The 19,320-nt window shown below is 41.2% G+C and overlaps 1 protein-coding gene across 3 annotated transcripts in view; it reads left to right on the top strand.

The window, feature by feature from the left end:
* Positions 1–19,320, top strand: part of LOC111267228 (unconventional myosin-IXb) — a 35,391-nt gene that overhangs the window by 10,549 nt on the left and 5,522 nt on the right. For all 3 annotated transcript variants that reach the window (XR_002684491.2, XM_022845326.2, XM_022845325.2), the window contains exons 2-33: positions 3,169–3,234; positions 4,102–4,245; positions 4,458–4,602; positions 5,026–5,129; positions 5,458–5,536; positions 5,706–5,880; positions 6,040–6,133; positions 7,659–7,905; positions 8,081–8,324; positions 8,583–8,706; positions 8,929–9,039; positions 9,413–9,506; positions 9,617–9,765; positions 10,071–10,274; positions 10,548–10,681; positions 11,028–11,238; positions 11,635–11,796; positions 12,164–12,325; positions 12,620–13,003; positions 13,222–13,368; positions 13,718–13,869; positions 14,040–14,348; positions 14,554–14,656; positions 14,863–15,034; positions 15,197–15,437; positions 15,608–15,737; positions 16,071–16,240; positions 16,596–16,770; positions 16,943–17,085; positions 17,392–17,551; positions 18,718–18,851; positions 19,137–19,284. Coding sequence is in view for 2 of the 3 variants with exons in the window: in XM_022845326.2 (XP_022701061.1) it covers positions 3,169–3,234; positions 4,102–4,245; positions 4,458–4,602; positions 5,026–5,129; positions 5,458–5,536; positions 5,706–5,880; positions 6,040–6,133; positions 7,659–7,905; positions 8,081–8,324; positions 8,583–8,706; positions 8,929–9,039; positions 9,413–9,506; positions 9,617–9,765; positions 10,071–10,274; positions 10,548–10,681; positions 11,028–11,238; positions 11,635–11,796; positions 12,164–12,325; positions 12,620–13,003; positions 13,222–13,368; positions 13,718–13,869; positions 14,040–14,348; positions 14,554–14,656; positions 14,863–15,034; positions 15,197–15,437; positions 15,608–15,737; positions 16,071–16,240; positions 16,596–16,770; positions 16,943–17,085; positions 17,392–17,551; positions 18,718–18,851; positions 19,137–19,284 (5,217 nt within the window). In the remaining variant the exon portion in view is untranslated. The remainder of the gene's footprint in view (positions 1–3,168; positions 3,235–4,101; positions 4,246–4,457; positions 4,603–5,025; positions 5,130–5,457; positions 5,537–5,705; positions 5,881–6,039; positions 6,134–7,658; positions 7,906–8,080; positions 8,325–8,582; positions 8,707–8,928; positions 9,040–9,412; positions 9,507–9,616; positions 9,766–10,070; positions 10,275–10,547; positions 10,682–11,027; positions 11,239–11,634; positions 11,797–12,163; positions 12,326–12,619; positions 13,004–13,221; positions 13,369–13,717; positions 13,870–14,039; positions 14,349–14,553; positions 14,657–14,862; positions 15,035–15,196; positions 15,438–15,607; positions 15,738–16,070; positions 16,241–16,595; positions 16,771–16,942; positions 17,086–17,391; positions 17,552–18,717; positions 18,852–19,136; positions 19,285–19,320) is intronic.

Raw genomic sequence — 19,320 nt, 5'->3', positions numbered from 1 at the left:
GGCGCAATTCTAAGAGGAACGAGGTTGAGTTGATCGAAAATTTGCACAGTGAGGTTGTAAAAGATTATATTCACCCCCGGATGCGGCGACCAGCGCAGCTTTGAGGACTGAAAGATGCAGAGCAGTCAAGTGGAACAGCCGTTGGGGATTAAGATGAAACTAGCAAAGCTTTTTTTGTGTCTTTTTGTAAGCGAGAACATCGGCCCTAGGTAGGTAGCATATATTGGCGATCGCCCATCTATAGCCGCAATTTTGTCCGCTCTTTTGAATTTAATTGCTTCCGTTTTGGGTGGGCTGATAGGTACACAAATTCGTACACGACAGAATGCAACCTAACTAGAATATGAAAACGACTTCTCATGTAAATAACTAAGTTGTCTTCGTAGAGAAAAGCCGACAGTATATTTCTGGGCTCATGTCTCTTGTTCGGTAAACCTTTCAATAGGGCTGAGAAAGCTTAAGTTATCACTCTGAGCTACTCTGGGCTATACACATGTGTAATCTGGGTGAAAGCCGGCAACCGGTGGAACCCATCGCCGATTTTCACGCTGTTAAGCACGTTCGCGAGAGCGCCGACATCGGTTGGAGTGCTTAAGGCTACATTTCTTGAGGCGGACTCGAAAAGTATTTCGAAATCCATAAACACGGCGTAGGTATTCAGCTGAGGACTACCTTAAGTTTGCTTGATATCGGCAAGTAACATCTTGCGTGCCGGATTGGTCGACTTATCTCTTCTGAGTCCGTGTTGCTTCTAAAATATTGCATTTTATATCTCAAAAACACGTCTAGCCTTCTTGCCCTGAGAGGAGTTTAGACAGGAGAGAAGTTTACTGGCGGCTGGTTTGGGTCCTTTTGGAAATAACGAGAAGCATTGTATCCTGCCGTTAAGGAAGAAACTGTCCGGAACGAAGACATTTGTTAAACAAAGTTACCCATCATGACATCAGCCCTAAAACGGACTTGAGGCGTTTATTTCAAATTATGTCCGATTTAAATGTCATTTTCGAGCTTCCGAGTGCCTGAGTTACTTACAGGACAGAGAATTTCGGATCCAGCAATTCGCATTTGCCTGTGGTCTGTTCATCTCATGCTGCTCTGAGAAGTGAGAATGCGGTGTTTTTAGACAAACACGTTCTGGCAATGAGTTCGACGAGTACTGACCAACCAATGGGATACGATGTAGATCTGCAGGAATTAAGCCGTTTGTATGACTGACATTCGGTCTCTTCTTGCTGTTCCAGGTCTTTCTTGCTTTTGGTGGTATACAGGCAGTGGAGTAAACAAATCATAAATTGCAGGATGTGGATGAAGTGACGCCTATAGACCTCAACACCCATTCAGTTTAACACTAACGAAACCGAACGAGTGCGTCCCAAGAGCATTCCTCGGTAGAGATTTGCTTCCTCTGGTGAACAATACTCGGAAACGGATTTGAGAAGTCTAATTCGACAGAAATGTGTTTTGAACTTATTTACTAAAAGAGATTTACTAAGAGAGAAAGACTACCTTTCTCCAACGAATTTGATTATATCCCTGCTTGCGATCATTGCAAAAATATCTATGACGAAGCTTCCTGCAAGATTGACAAAAGTTGGTACCACGCTATGGCTGACTACCTCGCAATGGTGCTGCATAAATGTGTATTGAAGCTCTGACGTACGATTCAGGGTAGGCTGGTCCAGGCGCGCATTTAAAATTCTTGCCACGATAATAGGAGCGCCAGAAAAATGGTTAGCCACGGTCTGCAAACCGCCGACAAGCTTTTCTGTGGCAGTCAGTATGCACTCTTTGTCACTTGAACACACGTAGCAAGCCGTATACTTGGGCCACAGAGGAAAATGAAGTTAACACAAGGCGTGAGGTTAGCTTCCCAACTCTATCTAAAATTTTTAATTTAAAACACTGAGACTCCACCTGTGGGGAGACCAAGGCCGTTTCCCTTCTGAGCCAGGCAGTGGACGGACTAAAATCTCGGTAAATCGAATTTCAAGGAAAAGAGCTTTGGTAATTTCATCGTAGGTGATAAGTACATCGTAAAATCGATTCGGATAATGAGGGTGTTAATTTAAATTCTAGAGCAGCGACGATCCCCTGGTAAATTCCTTATGAAACTCACAGACATTTCGAGTTTTTGCACTCAGGCCGGCAGCCTGTACTGTCGAGCCTCATCGTGGTCGGTCACCGACACCATGATTCGATTGCACTCTTCCTTTCTGAGTCTTCTCGACCGTCAGCCCAAAAAATATTCGATACGCCTAGAGATGTTATACGCTATTTTCATTAACTGTCTCAGTCATTCTCACAACTGGATGCTGTGTGATCAAGAGACGCACAGTAGTGAAAAGCGTATTCTCCTGAACTGCCTCCTTGGCAGTTACCACATTAGCGGCCTCATAAATTAATTCGGACGAAAGGATAGGTAGGACATGCAGCGGATTCAAGATGCAAAGCGATCAATTTCGTAACAAGCGACTCAACTGTTGCTGGGAATCCCTTTTCTCGGTCCTTATGCATTCATGATAACCTCTCTGTACGAAGACAGCTAGCAATTCAATTAAAATCTTGAGGTACTTCGTCCATCACACTATTTGCGTCCACTTCTGTGGCTGCACGATGGTGCCGTCGCCCGTAACCAACATCGCCCTTGTCGACGGAGTCATTACACGGGTGATTTCCTGCTGGGTGGATATATTTATCGCTTCATCCTTTAGGGTCGCTGTTCAAAGGCACATTTGTATTTCCAATTCACTTTCTTATGCTTTATGACGGAGCATTAGGAAGGTGATTGAATGCTATGATTTGGCTTTCCAGCGGCGTGCTCTGTATACATTTTACAAATTACTTGGTTGGTGAGGACGCTGCAGGCCAACTTTTTGGCCTGCAGCGTCCTCACCAACCACGAACAAGTTGGCAGTTCCTCACTGGCTCCGCCCGTGCGTCTATATCTTTAGCTGTGCAGCATAATGCAGCACGGAACACTCTGTTGCCTCTGTCACATCACAGGTTTAAGACTTTGCGATCTAAACACTCAACACTTAATAATAGTTTTGTTGCAGTATATATTCAAATTAAAATATAATGATGCTTCTTTCAATAAACAAAATTAAAAACGGGGTATTGTGTAGAGTGCAGTTCTCTGAACGCCTTTTCTCTAATATCTGTTTCTAGGATCCTCGAGATGGCTCTCGTCGACCTCGAGCATCCAGAATGTCTAAACCCAGATATGTGCTTCAGGTAGGTTTTCGGCGGTCATAGTTATGCATTTGTTTGAGGTTATTGTCGGCTAAAGCCCTTTTAATTTATACTGAAATTGATCTTGGGACAGTCCTTTTTGAAGAAACATTAAGCAGACATAATAATTCTATTGCACCTTGCTTACTTTTCTACTGACTCTAATACGTTATCTTTCCACAATGCAGGAGCAATTCAGGTAGAAAGAGATTTCTCTTGCTTTATACTGCGGTTTCGCTACATTTCAGAAGCACGAAAGACCAAGGGAACGGCCACTGACTCATTTTGCCACTTGGTGGTCTGTGTGTACGTTAGTGAGTCATAATCAAACAAAACGTGCCTTGTTTGTTGATTCGTTGCGAATGGAAGCCTTTCTCTTTGACCGTTGCGCGACCCAGTGGGGAAGGATACGATCTCTTTATACCATTGCAAAAAGATAGCGTGATTTTCCATGTCACATATCGCTCTTTGCAGACTCCGTAGAGGCAATTTTAAAATACCTATGGCAAGTAAAAGGCCGTTTTTCGCCTTTCTTTCCACCTTATTTGAAACTGGCTCCTTCGCGATAAGGCCTTCCTTGAGCTTGGTTACTTTTTGTCGCTAAATTCTGGCCATAAATCAATGTGTGCAGAAGAATAGGCCTTAGCAAACTGGAACGATTTACAATATCCTCTGGTCGAAGCACGTCGAGTAAGAAACTCACCCCAAATAACGCAGAAATCGCCCAATTAATAGTAGACACAGGATGCTGCCAGGGAAAACAGCTTTCGAGGTATCGATAATGCGAGTACTCAGCTAATTTATAAATCGTTGAATAATCCCATGACTAGTGCATTCTTATTTTCTAATTGTCTCTATCTTTTTTACTAGGTGCATGTAGGTGGGTTCAGCCCGCTGTACGAAGCACTGTCTATCGAAGCATCAAAACAGACAACCTCGGCAGACATACTTCAGTGTATCTCCAATAAACTGGGGCTCACTGCCCAGCAGTGGAATGATCTTGAGCTTGCGGAGGTAAGCCCAACGGTGTAGTTGTACAACACAAAAAATCAACATTTACTGTACCACGAACTTAAATTGCTTTAAATGCATCCTGCCCTTTGGGCCTGTTTTAAGCTGTTGTCAACGCTATAAAGTGTTTTTTTTTTATAATGCCAAATTAAATCAAACTGTGTCAGTACAATGGTTGCCTGTTGCTAATTTGTTATTAATTATTTTATTGACAGGTGGTTACTAACGCTTCGGGTCAGGAGTGCAAAGAACGCCGTTTGTCGCCTGCAGAATGCCCCGTAGCTCTTCAGCTTCTATGGCCACAAGGGCCACATTCATTTGATGGACCGCGGTATCGATTTGTACTCAAAGAAAAAATTGGTAAAAAAAAATGCTCCACTTTATTGACGTCATTTTTTAATTCATTGTGTTAGAAATAATACTTCTATAGAATTTGAAACAAGCTCTTTTTCCAATCCAGTTGGAAGTTTAGCACCTGATAGATATTTAGTACGCCGCTCGTACAGAGAAGTTCTAACAGAGGAACACACATAAGTATTCAATGTTTATGTGTTAATTGTGACTCAAACAAAGCTCACCATATGTATATATATATATCTATCTGAATTGAACTCAGCTTCACAAAACTGCCATAGTTCTCGGACGCGGCCTCTCCCTAGTAATTTTCACATACATATTTCTATAACCATTATAGGTAGAGTTAAAACACCATTTATCGATTGATACTAAGTTTTATTTCAACATGTTGGTATTATTTGTATCGTCTACTGGCGCATAATACAGGATCGAACCGTTTGGTGAGTCTTTCTTGGAAACCGACTGAACCGACAGATACGCAGCTGATCCGGGACTATTTTCTCCGATTTCTATGTCAACCGTCCGATAAGGTATTCTATTAAGTGGCTAGCAGCCTGTTGCTTTTTATTTCTCTTTTCTTCCTTTAGGCTTGCAACGTAGGGGAAAAAATACTTACACAGAGGATACAAGACTATCTGTTACTTTGAGTTTTTTGAAGATTGATCCCTTAGATACGAAAAGTATGTAATAAAGCATGAGCGTCCTGGGTTTTTCATCATTTTTTTGATGTATTTAACAACCCTGTGCTGATAATCTGTAAGAACATTACAAGTCGGTGACGAATTTGTATTGTTACCATGTTTGGTACCATATAGACCTACGCTAATACGATTATTGTCTGCGTTTCCGGTGTTTTAGGAGTATGCCGATCTGTGCCAGCTTCCAGATCTGACAGAACAAACACTGCTCGATAATCTTAAAGCAAGATTCCTAAAAGGTTGGTTATGAGAACGTTATATATTTATATATTATTGAAACTTTAATACATTACTATAACGAAAGTACGTGTCCCACTATGGAAAGCTTTAGCAAAATCAGTAAGTGCTTAGTTGTCGACTAATAATGATTTATAATTCTGTGATACTGTGTCGTTGCAATTATACAAGGACATATATACACTTACGTGGGCTCGATCCTGATTGCGGTGAATCCGTTCAAATATTATCCTGTCTACAATCCTAAATATGTCGGTTTATATCAGAATCGGCGGCTGGGAGACCTACCCCCGCACATATTTGCAATCGCGGACGCAGCGTATCATACCATGCTCCATGAACGAAGGTACGTTGTCCTGATTTCGGCCGAGTGCATCAGAAAGGTTTCACTAATTGCAGAGAATGGTGTGTCTTTTTTTAATTTTTTTTTTTTTCATTTATCTATATCATGTATATAAAAACTAACAGCGATAATTTAAAAGTAACTGATGATATTTTGTTGCAGAAATCAGTGCATTGTCATATCGGGTGAGAGCGGTAGCGGAAAAACAGAGTCAACTAATTTTTTACTACATCATCTGACCTCGCTTTCACAAAAGGTACGACAACCATACATCACAGAAATCTTATACGATAGGACTATCTTTAGCAAATAGCTAGACATCTATTGCGATGCCATGTAGTCTACCGTATGTACATAATTTATGAAGGCAAGATGTAAGCACCTGTGACAACAACGAGGTTGGGTTCATTTAAGAACAATCTAAAAGATGCGTTTTAATGACTGTATACTGCAGCTGAGGGTATGTAAACCATAGTGCGTTCAGAGGGCGCCCGAAAAAGCTATGTCTTAACAGCATAACTTAAAAGTTATAACAATAACTTTTGGATTATTGTAGCATTACTTGCTATTCACATATGAGGAATACCTACTGCCAAAAAATCTAGATTTTTTTGCAAAAATCTAGAAAATATCGCACCTACCGCAGGTTTTCAAAATTACTACCGTTCTGGTCAATACGTTGCTGGCCACGGAAACCTAATGAAGCAGAAACTTTAGCAAATATTGGGTTTCTGTTGTGGCGCATTATTGCGTAATTAAAGGCTTTATAATGCTTCAGTGTCGTCAACTTTCTGGCGAAGACCATATTTTTGAGGTAAAAAAAGTTCATTAGCTTCAGGTTTAGGAAAGGGAAACCTCCATACGGTTCGTTTCGTAATGGCTGGGAACCAGGCAATTGCTTATATGATGGAATGCCTAAGGAGGACACCGGACGTAGAACTCGTAACACAGAGGTCTTTGTGCGGGCTTCTCTAATTTCTTCTTTGCCCTTTAGCCCTGTTTATCATTACGAGGTGCTTCTGCATTACGATGACAGTATGCGGATATTCCCTTTTACTGGAGATTGAACTCGTCAACTTGACTCAAGTAAAATGGTTCAATCGTTCTTTGGCTTGAAACTTACATGATGTTCCTACGTAACATATGAATCTGTCGAGTAGGTGTGTTGTTGTGCAATAAATACTTGTACTATTTAACTTAGACATAGTTTCGTCGCTTCCAACAATCTTCTCCAAATGCTGTACAACTCGTTCAAATTATCTCAGATATCTTCCCCAAATTTTTCTTTTCGATCCCTTTTATTCCCATAGGTAGCATGTAGCATGGCCGGAATGTAATTACTAGCGATTTATAAAATCTTAAAATTCGGTGCTTCGAAATTTGGTGCCAGGCTCGATGACTTAATTATGTTATAAATTTTTAATACGTTTCGCAAGTTCCCAGCACTCTTTCTCGGCTTTTGGAACGTTTACTACGATCAACTTGTGTTCAACTTATTTTCTATCCGATTCAGTGTAAGTTATGGCGACCGAACCTGCCTGAAATTTCGTGAGACACAATACTGTTGTCGAGTAAATTTTCTACAATTCTGCTCCACTTATAATTGCAATTGAACTATTGCACTATGTGATATTATACATACATTCAGGAGGTTTCAAAAGGAACGATCAGCAAGTCATGATCCGTAAAACAATGGGCACATTTATTTAGTTACACTGCATAGCCTACGCCGCCTGCAAACATAACTTTCGCATTCTATTCTATCCTCTTTTCTGTGTCAGGGCTCATATGGACGTGGGGTAGAGCAGACGATCCTGTCTGCAGGACCAGTGCTTGAAGCGTTCGGCAACGCTAAAACGAAGCATAATGATAATTCGTCTCGATTCGGGAAGTTTATTCAAGTAAACTATCGAGAAAATGGAATGGTGCACGGAGCAGTCGTGCAAAAATATCTCCTGGAAAAGTCTCGTATCATTTCACAGGGCGACAAGGAGCGAAATTACCACATCTTCTACTATCTGCTCCTTGGTAAGCGCTTGAACCGTATGTGGTCAAGTTTTTTTTTTGTTATGTAAACCTCGATAAAAAGCACATATACATTACATTTAGCTTTAGGTTCGCACCTATCGATACTTTGCAGCACAAAAAGGTGCTTTATTCGTAAAGATGAATGCTTCGTAGTAACTATCTTCGATGATTTTAGGTGCTTCGGCGGAAGAAAAAGCGGAACTGCGTCTTTCGGATCCTTCCCGATATCGATACCTCGGTGGCAGTGCTGCAGGTTCTCCTGGAAGCGTATCCGGTGCAAGCGGAGATAACGAACAGTTTGAGTATGCGCGTCTCATGCAATCCATGGAAATGGTCGGCTTTAGCCGAGACAAAATGAGCAAGTCAACTCGAGTGCTAAGCGCTGTGCTGCACCTTGGAAACCTGGACTTTAGTCGAAGGTGGGCAATGACATTTCAAATAGGGCATTTTTTGCTGATAACAGAAGACAAGTTTGCCTGCATCACGTATATTGTGAAATGGTATTGATCGCTGCCGCATGTTGACAGCTCTATAAAACTGACGTTACATTTTTCACCATTTTGTGTTTATCACTAATGGATAGTCGTAGTGAAATTTCCAGTTCGCGGTTTGGTGATAGCATACATTGTATACAACATAAGAGGCTCACTAACGGCATACTCGTTACCGAATCGCAGGTCCGGATACCACAGTGATGAATCAGTGTGCGTCCTAAACCGGGACACTCTGGTAATAATTTCGAATCTACTAGGAGTCCGAGTGGAAACCCTTCATGACGCTCTTGTTACGAAACGAGCGAAGGTATCTGTATCAGACGAACACAATGCTGTTTTTTCGTTAACATAAACATAATACTGCAGTAGGCTGTTCCTAGTCATCGAAGGTCGACAGGAAGAACCGAACCTATGATTAAGTTTTTCCAAGTTCCCAGCTTGTCTATTCAAGGAAAATGGCTTTTATTTTTGCAACTGTTATTTATACCTAGACTACTTTGTGTTACGATAAAAATCTATTGACATTTAGGCTCCGGGCGAAACAGTAGTGATGAATCATCGCTTATCGGAAGCGGTCGCTGCGCGCGATGCTATTGCCAAGTGCCTCTATGGAGCGTTATTCGACTGGATTGTTATGCAGGTATAACAATATTAACGGATTATTGCGTCCTGCCTTTGCAACTAGACCACGTAGCGCCGAGTTTTCCTCAGTAGATATGGCCATAGACAAGCGAAAGGAAACATCAGGACCGACAGCGATAGTAACAAAAGAAAAATATTCACAATTTAGAAATTTATGCAACAGAAAAAACATAAATGTAAACTAAATCTAGGAAAATATTGCAAAAAAAATAACAATATGTTGCGTATTAAATGCCGAACGAGCAAATCTAGCGTTTTTCATGTTACTTTGGGTAAATGATGCCTGTAACCGCCGATATTTTCAATAGAAAATACATTGAATTATAGAAACAGCGATGTGAGGCGATCAACTTTGTCATTTGCTTGTTTAGGTGAACTACGCTCTGCTGTCTAAAAAGGATCTAGCTGGACAACATCGCGGTTATTCAATAGGAGTCCTTGATATCTTTGGCTTTGAGGATTTCGGTAAGCCAGTTGTGCAGTACGTAACAAACAAAAAGCCATATCAAATGGTCTATGTGTCTTGTTCGTGTCTGTTAACACTTTGTCTGACCTCTATACGCTTTTGTCTTTAGGCAACCATAACACCTTCGAGCAGTTTTGCATCAATTGGGCTAACGAACATCTCCAGCATTACTTTAACCAACATGTCTTCAACTATGAACAAGAAGAGTATCTAAAAGAAGGCATACACTGGAAAAATATTGAATTCGAGGACAACAAGGTAAGTTAATGGTCATCGAATCGTTGTCTAGCCCCTAAGAATCAGCAACGGATAACCTCTAAATTTCTGATCACCGTGAGCAGGTCGCTTACGTTTCTATAACCACTCTAATTCGCCGGTAAAATCTCGATGATGCATCACATCAGTCTAAGCCGGCGTGAACTAAAACACTTAGCAGATTGAAGCTCTTGTCCGTACAGCATTTGCTATTTAGGTAGCATATCGTCGAAAACCTGTCGCATAAAAGCATAGCATACTGAAGGTACGATTCTTTTTTTTTGCTGTGTTTGTTGACGTTAATCCAGGAGTGCTTGGCACTGATAGAGGGTCGTCCACACGGACTGGTTTGCCTTCTTAATGATCAGTGTAACTTCGGCGGATCAACGGACCAGCAGTTGCTGCAAAAATTCAAAGATTTTCATGGTCAAGGCAGAGGACAATCAAATGGTTTTTATGACGAACCTCAGAAAAAAGAGAGCGCTTTCTTTGTCAAACACTATGCCGGGAAGGTGCGAACGCCAACTTTGAAGTGGCTTCTTAAAAACAACAGTAATCAAGAAACGTTTGAAGCATGAGTTACACTCGCGTTGAGAGTATTGATCTGCTTTTGAATTACCTATTTCACAATGTTTTATGACCAACTTAATCGAAAATATTATGTTTTTTCTTTTTACTAAAATCAGCCCATAATTACGTGTATTATTGGCGGTTACGGTGTCTACATTCCTGAACGAATGCTGTCGGAAACGCGTTACGTATAACTGCGTAATTCTGCATTACAGGTTAAGTACCAGATTCACGATTTCAAGGAGAAAAATCTCGATCAAATGAAACCCGATGTTGTCGCAGTTCTTAAAAGTTCACAGATCAGTTTCGTCCGTGAGCTCGTTGGGGGTGACCCAGTGGCCCTATATCGGTAAGCCATAAACAACACTTCAGTATCAAACTAGTTCTAAAGGTATGACGATGACGACAAATGGCACTATGTTCAAGGGCAGCCTTGCGAAGACACCGCTCGCTCGAGGTGACGTGTGCACATAGTGAGCTGGAAGGGTACGTGAAGACGTGCCGCTTCGCGTCCATCTACTTTGAACGATTCGTTCAACTGGACGACGCCAAAAATAACCCCAACAAATAGAATATTTGAATCACAAATTAGCTACGTCATTTTTTACAGTCAAATATTTTTCTAGAAAATTTGATTTGCGCCATGATCCACGTCGATAGTGAAATTGAAGTGAAGATATATGGTATCATGACAGGTGGCGGGTGATCCGTGCGTTCTTCAAGTGCTTTGCCGTATTTGTGCGTCTACGCAAAAAATACGCCCACAAAAACCCGACTGCGAGTACCGGAGCCACAGGTCAGCTAGGAAGATTCGGCCGGCCACGTGAAGGCAGTATTCCCGCCGATAGCCTCTACTACGATAACTGGACGTATAACAGTGCTAACGTAAATAACAATAATAATAAGGTAATTCACAAACTGAAGAAATTATGATTTCTTCCAGTCATAATAGAATAGCGTAGTGTTCGTCCAACTTGTTGCTTCTTGTTGTTCCAAAGTGCGGTGTATGTAAAGAGGCGGTTTTCGAAACTCCCGTAGAATAGGGCTCGAAAAATCTATAAAATTACGGGCACTATTCGATTCTAATCGGGCGTAATAGTACTTTCTTGTGTTGATAATGTAGTTTTATTTTTCACACATGTAGCTAGGTTTCTTTGATTAATAAAAAGTAATACCGATTTAATAGTCATAATTAATGTTAACACAATAACTAGAAACGAGTAAAAGACTTCGAGGGGCTTTTCATGAACCCAGAAGCGGTTTGACGTGACCTAGAAGATATTGTCTTGGATACATTTTTAGGGTCTTGGTGGCCTTGAGTATATCCTTGGCGCGTCAGAAGCAAAAGTTCTCCAAAAGGCCAACCAGATCATTCAGAAGAACAAATCATCTCGTACGCGGATTCGCCATGCCCGAGGCGTATACACTCTACAGAATATCAAAATGGCTCATTCCAATACACAGGTATTGTACGCTTTGGTAAATTTAACGGTAGAATTACTTAGGTAAACCACTCGAAAATTATTTAATCATTAAGTGAAATAAACAAATATTAAAAGTATGTTGACATAATATTGAACTTCTCCGAGGCGAGACCCATATATAAACGCTCGTATTATCATAAAGCATAATTTTTTTGGTATACCAACAGAAAATGAGATTCTACGAAAAAAGAAGCAGAATACGTCTCTTGTTTGATAGATTTGGCGCAAATATGCCATATCTGCCTTAAGTACTTCGAGAGAAAGAATACAGTTTCTAGGTGCCTCATCCTTGTAAATGATTCGTTTGTTAAAGAACTTCATTATGAATGATATAACACGTCTAATAGGGTGAATTAACGCCGTCCAAGTCATCTGGAGCAAAGCAAAATTTCCGTAAAAGCAATTCAACGGTAACTTCGCAGTTCGGGGCTAGTCTTGCGAAACTTATGGACACACTCAACCAGGCGAACCCGTTCTTCGTGAGGTGCATTAAAAGCAATGTCGGCAAGGTAAGGCACTCTTCAGATGAAGTAAAAAAAAAAAAGAACACATCTAGGTTTATCCAGTAACTTTAATTACGTAAACGAAAACGACTCTTTTCTCATTGTCGCATACATGGATAAACGTGTGTAAATTGGCAAAAACAAACTAGTATAAAAAAAAAAAGCACAAAGTATACAAATAAAAATCACGGTGAACAAAATGAACGAAAATTTAAAAAAAAATAAAATATGCAATTCGTATGGACGATATATCGTAGCGGTCTATCATAAGAACTTTTCTGCACGTCGTCCGTTAACTAGGTGCCATGCATGTTCGACGAAGCGGTCATCTTGCAACAGCTTCGCTACACAGGAATGCTTGAAACCGTCCGTATCCGTCAGTCGGGCTACTCAGTTCGCCTCACGTTCGAGGAGTTTATTCAGAGGTATCGGATATTGCTACCGAATGGATTACTTAGCTCCCAGAGTGATATTCAAATCTTTCTGGAACGAATGAAGCTCGACACAACCAAGTATCAGATGGGCAGAAGCAAGGTATTCTTGCGCGAGTCTGAAAAGCTTAAGCTCGATGAACAATTGCATCAACATATCTTGAGGAGGATTGTCACCTTGCAGAGGCTGATCAGAGCGTGGCTGCTTCGAAGGCATTTTCAACATCTGCGAACCTCGATCGTCCCCCTACAGGTTAGTCAATGAGCATCGTGAGAGCATCCATTGTGATGATTGTGTCTAGTACCAGTGGCATTGGCATTTCTATTTGCTGCCAGGTTAGAGCTAATAAAGGATGACAACCTTAATTAAGGCTTCAGGCCACCCTGTAAAAACTAAGAATGAACAACCTATATACGTGCATTCGTGGCGCCTATTTAACGTGCTGCATGCATGTATAATTAATGCTGCAGGCCTATTGCCGGGGTTATCTGGTTAGGCAACGAGTTGCCCGTATGAGGACGGAACAGCGGGCGGCGATCATTATTCAGCACGCGTGGTTACGCTATCAGCGCAATAAAGCATACCTTCAGATCGAACGAGTGATTGTCAATTTTCAGGTGAGTCTAATAGTTAGAAGATTCCTATTTATGTGTATGTTTGGCTCCAACTAGTATAATAATCTGTTCCGGAAATTCGTTTGGACTTCTACATGACCCAAGCCAAGCTTGCAGTTTTGTGACAGTTCGCCATTGATTTATAAAGATATCCGCTTAAATTTCGATAAGATTAAGGAAATAAATCCGGTTAACGTGATGTCACGAGTAGACGAATTTTAACATACCGAAGTGTCCTCCGCAAGAACCTATTGGCTTTTGTATTCAAGCGAACTAACGGATAAGTTCCGATCTTGGTGTCCTCGATATCCGAACATCGCTGATTGGATTGTTTGTGCGTTTTCTCTTCTAGGCTGCTTGTAGGGGTTATCTGGCCCGACTACGATATCAAGAGTACATGGCAGCACATAAATTTCACGCGATTGTTGCTTATGGCACCCTGCCGTTAGAGCCTTCAAAAACAGCTGTCGTTCTACCCCAAAGAAGGCATCATCCTCCTCTCAGGCTAGTTCAAAATTCAACAATTTTCCTTATCTTATTCTAGCTACCAATTCTAAAGCAGCTGTTGACTATGCAATGTTATCGCATCAAGATTCTGATGTCTTCTAGACTGGTACGACACATGCAAATATTTATACTATTGGAAGATTATTAAAAAAAAACAACATTTCCAGGAGGACTTCAAGGTCAATGGAACGAGCACCCCAGCAGGGATCTCTTGGGGGAATAACACCAGACACGGTTCCGTCGCGAGACAGTCTGACCCGAAACCAGAGCCACCACGCACTTCCGACCAGTCCATACCGCACCGTTGATACGACTGCTCTTCATGCTCAAACGAGTCCACTTCACTCTTCAATATCGCAACTAACCGAGCGGATTGTCGATAATAGCAGCGCTAATCAGCAACCCTCCACGCATCTTCAACAACAGCCTCAAGAACCGCATCTGGAAGACCACGGCAGGGATGTGCTTCAATTACGGTCAGTCAATAAAACACAGACACATATTTGTTCTGATGTCTGTATTCTAGTGATTGTGCTTGTGATCACTTTGTTCTTGTAAAGCAAAAACAGACAAAGAAAAACGAAATTCCTTAATATTTTCGATATTAGAAGTAAGTTTTTACGTTAATCTTTAACAGACTTGAATGACGGGTAATAATTCCTATCTTAATATTGTTCGCAGGAATCATCAACACCATGAGCGGCACGAAAGCTCGGAGGGCCATCCAGGTTTCCCATCTTCATCATCCCCAGAGAGGAGGCCACCAAGATCCGTTAAAAAAAAGGTAATTCGAGAAAACTTCATCTATACAGGCAATGAAAGGTATATCAAGAACAGATGCATAATTTCTAACGATATCTTTTGCATCATTTATTCAAACTACTTCTGAGAACTGGTCAAAGTTTGTGATATATTCATCACTGTGATGAATGTCGACGCCTTATTTGCTTCTACGGATTTTCGAAAAGAGTTTTTTCATTCCTATAAAAGGCACCTCTTCGTCCGTGTGTAAGCGAAACTGCTATTGGAGTAGGCAGTGTTCGCGGCCACGGAGGCTTTCGACGAGCCAACGTTCATCTACTGCAAAGGGTGAAGGTGCATCCGGGCCAGGTGTGCGCATCTTGTAAAGGACTTGGATACGCCCACATGGGGCAGTGTACAAGTATGTATCATACTCTAAGATTGTTATTATATGGAACAAAACAAGGAGTGGACTTTCTATCATAATAAAAATAGTCGTTTCATGCAGAAAACCCCGATTCACAGTGTGTTTTCTATAATATTGTCGTACGGTGTCAAAACTAAACGTGCAATTGTTTTTTAGGTTGCAAGCGCCTGTTTCATTCAGATTGTTCTGCTGGTTCTGTGCCATGCTCCCCCGTGAAAGATTCAATCTCATCGTTCCATCCTACAAGCCACTCTATAAATTCGTTGACTGATCGACCCGCCTCGCAGCGACACTCATCCCCCTTACATACTAGCACCGGAGAGTCAGGTCCAGGAGCGTTACTTCGCGATCATCGCGGAACCTCGCGTGACCGGTCACTTTTTGCCGTTCATAATAGGTACCATCTATAATTTAAAAATTATGCTCAGAGGAATTCCTAATAAATTAGAACTTCACACCTGACCATGTGCCATTTATGACTTGAAGAAGTTGAGGTTAAAGGTAAAAATGTAGTTTTTGGTATTTTATCTTTGAGGAATTACAAGTGCTTTTGTTGTGCTATTACAGACACCTTCCGGTATCTCAGCAAAACTCAACTGGCGTGTCCGGAAGTCCCGTCAAGAGCTGGAATCTTACGAGGACGACTCAATTTAAAGATCCCGGGGACGTAATTATCTCAGACCCCGCCGTGCTCAAAGTACGACTCGCCAACTGGTTCCCGGGAAAAAAAGTTTAAAACTCCTTATTTTGTAGACAGATGTAACACGAAAGTTGCCAGCGATCATTTTTAGCAGAACAGCCGACCACCGTATAAACCCGCGACGCATAAAAAATATTCCGAATATTATTTTAAAGCGTATGGGAAACCTTTTGCAACAGTTTTTTCTATTGTACTAACGTGAATATTACACGAGTCAGATTAAAACATAATACTTAACCAGAGTTTGTTACATTGTACATAATACACACACTTATATATACTTGAATTCAATATGATGAATGTTTATTTATTTTTTCGTTTTGACTGTAGAATCTAGAGGCGTTCCTTCTGAGGAAGTTGTGTACCCTTTCCGAAGGAAAATACACGGCCAAAGATTGTGAAGTCGATCGAGTTTTCGCCTTGGCGCTGCGCGAATTCAAATGCAATCTCATTTCCACCTATTCCACTGCCCCACAGGATACGCAACAGTTATGCCTTCGGTAAGCTCGATAATTACTATTCGAGTTCAACTAATTACTAGATAGTTCTATTTTTAAGATGCACACCAATCGTGTCTTTCATGACGTTTGTTGCTTGCAAACCTACTCACAATACAGTAAACGAGCTAGTTACGAACACGTTCCATTTTGGAATATGTGCTGTCTCTGATATGGTAGTGCTATAAGAGAATAGGCGAGCTAGTAAACTTTACGGATGTTTATTTAACTCAGGGTCACTCCTGCAGAATTATGAGCGACACTTCTAGTATATACTTTTCGTCATTTCAATGTTCAGTACGCGCCACTTTCATTAAAACGGGTGCTAAGTCATGAAAACTTGTACTTGTAAATTTAGGTACAAGGATCTGACGGACCATTACGCACAGGTGGTGCGATCCGTACTCAAAACACAAACAGCCGACGTGAAACGAAACTTTCCCACAACGATGGCCGTAAATGCATTCCGAGGCTTTATTGATGAATTCCGAAACAATAACTGTCGAGCGCCACCACAGGAGCCAAACAAGGAGGTTCGTTACTCAGGATTACTCAGGCACGAACTCGATGTCTTGTGAAATCAAAATCCACTAACACTTCTCCCAACATGGATATGCAGACACGCGTGCAACTGCTCACGTTCATTCAACACGCTTCTTTACCCTTTTTTTGGAGCAAATAGTGCAGTTTTTTTTATGTCTTCAGGTAAAGGACAAGTCTGGTGACAAGAAGGCAAAGAAGAAGGCCGCGAAAAAGCGCAAAGATATCATTGAGCATCGTGAGCATCTGTTTCACACCCAACTGGTTCATATCACCACCGCTTGTGAAGTGTGCAATCATCCAATCAGGTATTTGTGGCTAAAAATAATTCGTTCCGTACGCTCGAGATCGACGTTATGAGGTATTACGTCAGGTGGCTGCTGGTGATGAGGGAATCATTTGGCGTGGGTCACAAATGTGACTAGATCGAGGAAAAACGCTTGTGGCGGGTCTTCTCACCGTACTGCATATGTTTGAACCATGCTTTTAATAATGCCACATACGCAGCACTTTCCAGGCCGCACATACGGCCTAGCGCTAGTCAAGATACCTGCAGCTTGGCGTAATGCAAGGGTGCTAACTAATATCTGTTGTTTTCTATTTTTACCTATTAGGCTAATGCTCGAAAAAGGTCTGATTTGTTCAGGTTGTAAACTGATGTGCCACAAAAAGTGCTACACGCAAATAAGCGCTTCATGTCGAAATATGATCTACCCGCATCGTCATCATTTTGGCGTTCCTCTGGAGATCCTTGTAGAAGAGGGCGAAGGACAGGTAATTGGCCTTAAGTCATTCATCTTTAAAACTGATTGTAAAATTGTAATTTAGCACTGTTAAAAACGTACGCACTCATATGTAGTCTTGCAGTTTCCTTGTAGGTAGGTTAATAAAGAAAATCAGTCCGATAAAGATACGGCAGTCAGCGGCCGGGCGTTGTCTCGCGTCGACTTGTATTCCCCGTTGCGCTCTTTCACTTGACCTCATCAGGTGCTCATCCTTCAAGATTTCTTCGTAACAGCTAACTGAGTTCTGTTGTTCTTTTGTTATTACTTCAGGGTGCCTTTCTGCTTAGCACCTTTATCTCTGCAGAAACATTTAACAAGCATAAACAGCACGTTCTAACAAGCGACCTTGACTGTGCACTCTGCGGCTTTTCTGCCATTGCATATTTATATTGTATTATACACTCTACTTAAGCCCGTTTGTTCGTTCAAATCTTCGCTTGACATCATCCACATCATGCAGACAAACTAGTATCATCGTCATAGGCATCAACTAGTTAGGACATGTTCTATGTGTTTCAAGTATACATACCTATATCATAGTGATTCTTCAGGCGAAGTATAATTATAAAAAGATCATGAAAATCACTAAAGCCGTTCTTACGTTGCCGGCACATCGAAGAATACAAGCAAATACATTTAGCTCACTTTAGATCATAAAATAGAATGGTAAGTAAAAATAGAATTGTGAAGTAGTTGTGTACCGGGCCAAAGTGAGTGTCGTCATTCGATCAGTTTTCACGAAGCGCATCCGCCCGAACCTAGATTTACATAGCGAATAACCCATTTGAGCGTGCGGATTGGTTACTGTGGGACAGTAAATCTCGGCACACGAGTACGATAAATTCACAGGGCAGTCTTTTTTTTTGTTGTTTTTTTATTATGAATACGAATCTGCTTTTATTCTTGTGTTTTATCTTTGAGCTCAGGTCAAGTGGCACAGGGTCAATAGAATTGTCTCACACTAAATGCTACGCTACCAGACAACTTACGTTTTAGTTTGCTTTAATTCAAACAGATTTGTACTTTATTAAAGAAAAACAAATATAAGAGTATCCGTGCTAACAAAGAGTTTTGCCATGTCTTTTTAGCTATCGTTTAGATGAATACGTACTAACAGATGGTAATTTATGATGTACACTTCCGTTTCTGTTATAGGTTCCAGTTGTGGTTGATATGCTGATCAATCAGATTGAGCTGCGGGGCCTCTATAGTGAGGGTCTTTATCGTAAGGGAGGGCGTAAAGCAGAGATAGATCAATTAAGGCTCATTATGGACGAAGATCCGCACAGGTAAATTGTGCCTAGTAATGTTTAGGCCACTGCATACGGTGTTTGTATTTGATCGCTGGCGTTTATTTGACTGAGTTAAATTCAACGGTATAATAGTGTGAATTCGAGTATCTGTCGTTTACCTTCAGCATAAATATTACGCAAGCTAATCAAGAAGATCATATAATAACCAACGTTGATTGACTACTAAATTGCTTCGTTTGGCCTCATAAAAACAGACGTATTCTTTCTATCGTTTTACACGTAATCAACTTTGTGACCGGTTTTGTCTGTCGTCCGTAATAGTGTAACGTTGGACAACTATGGAATCCACGTGCTGAGCTCCGTATTGAAGGCATTTTTCAGAGATCTGCCTGAGCCGTTGATGACGGCTGATCTTTATTCGAACTTTGTTTGGGCGGCATCGATAGTCGACAGACAAGAACGCTTACAGGTATGTAGATGTAGTCACATCCACCCAGACAGTGCC

Source organism: Varroa jacobsoni, unplaced genomic scaffold, assembly GCF_002532875.2.
Source record: "Varroa jacobsoni isolate VJ856 unplaced genomic scaffold, vjacob_1.0 scaffold_1159, whole genome shotgun sequence".
In the NCBI taxonomy this organism is placed as follows: domain Eukaryota; kingdom Metazoa; phylum Arthropoda; class Arachnida; order Mesostigmata; family Varroidae; genus Varroa; species Varroa jacobsoni.
The sequence above is the reverse complement of the archived record's forward strand: the minus strand, read 5'-3'. Positions and strand labels throughout refer to the sequence as shown.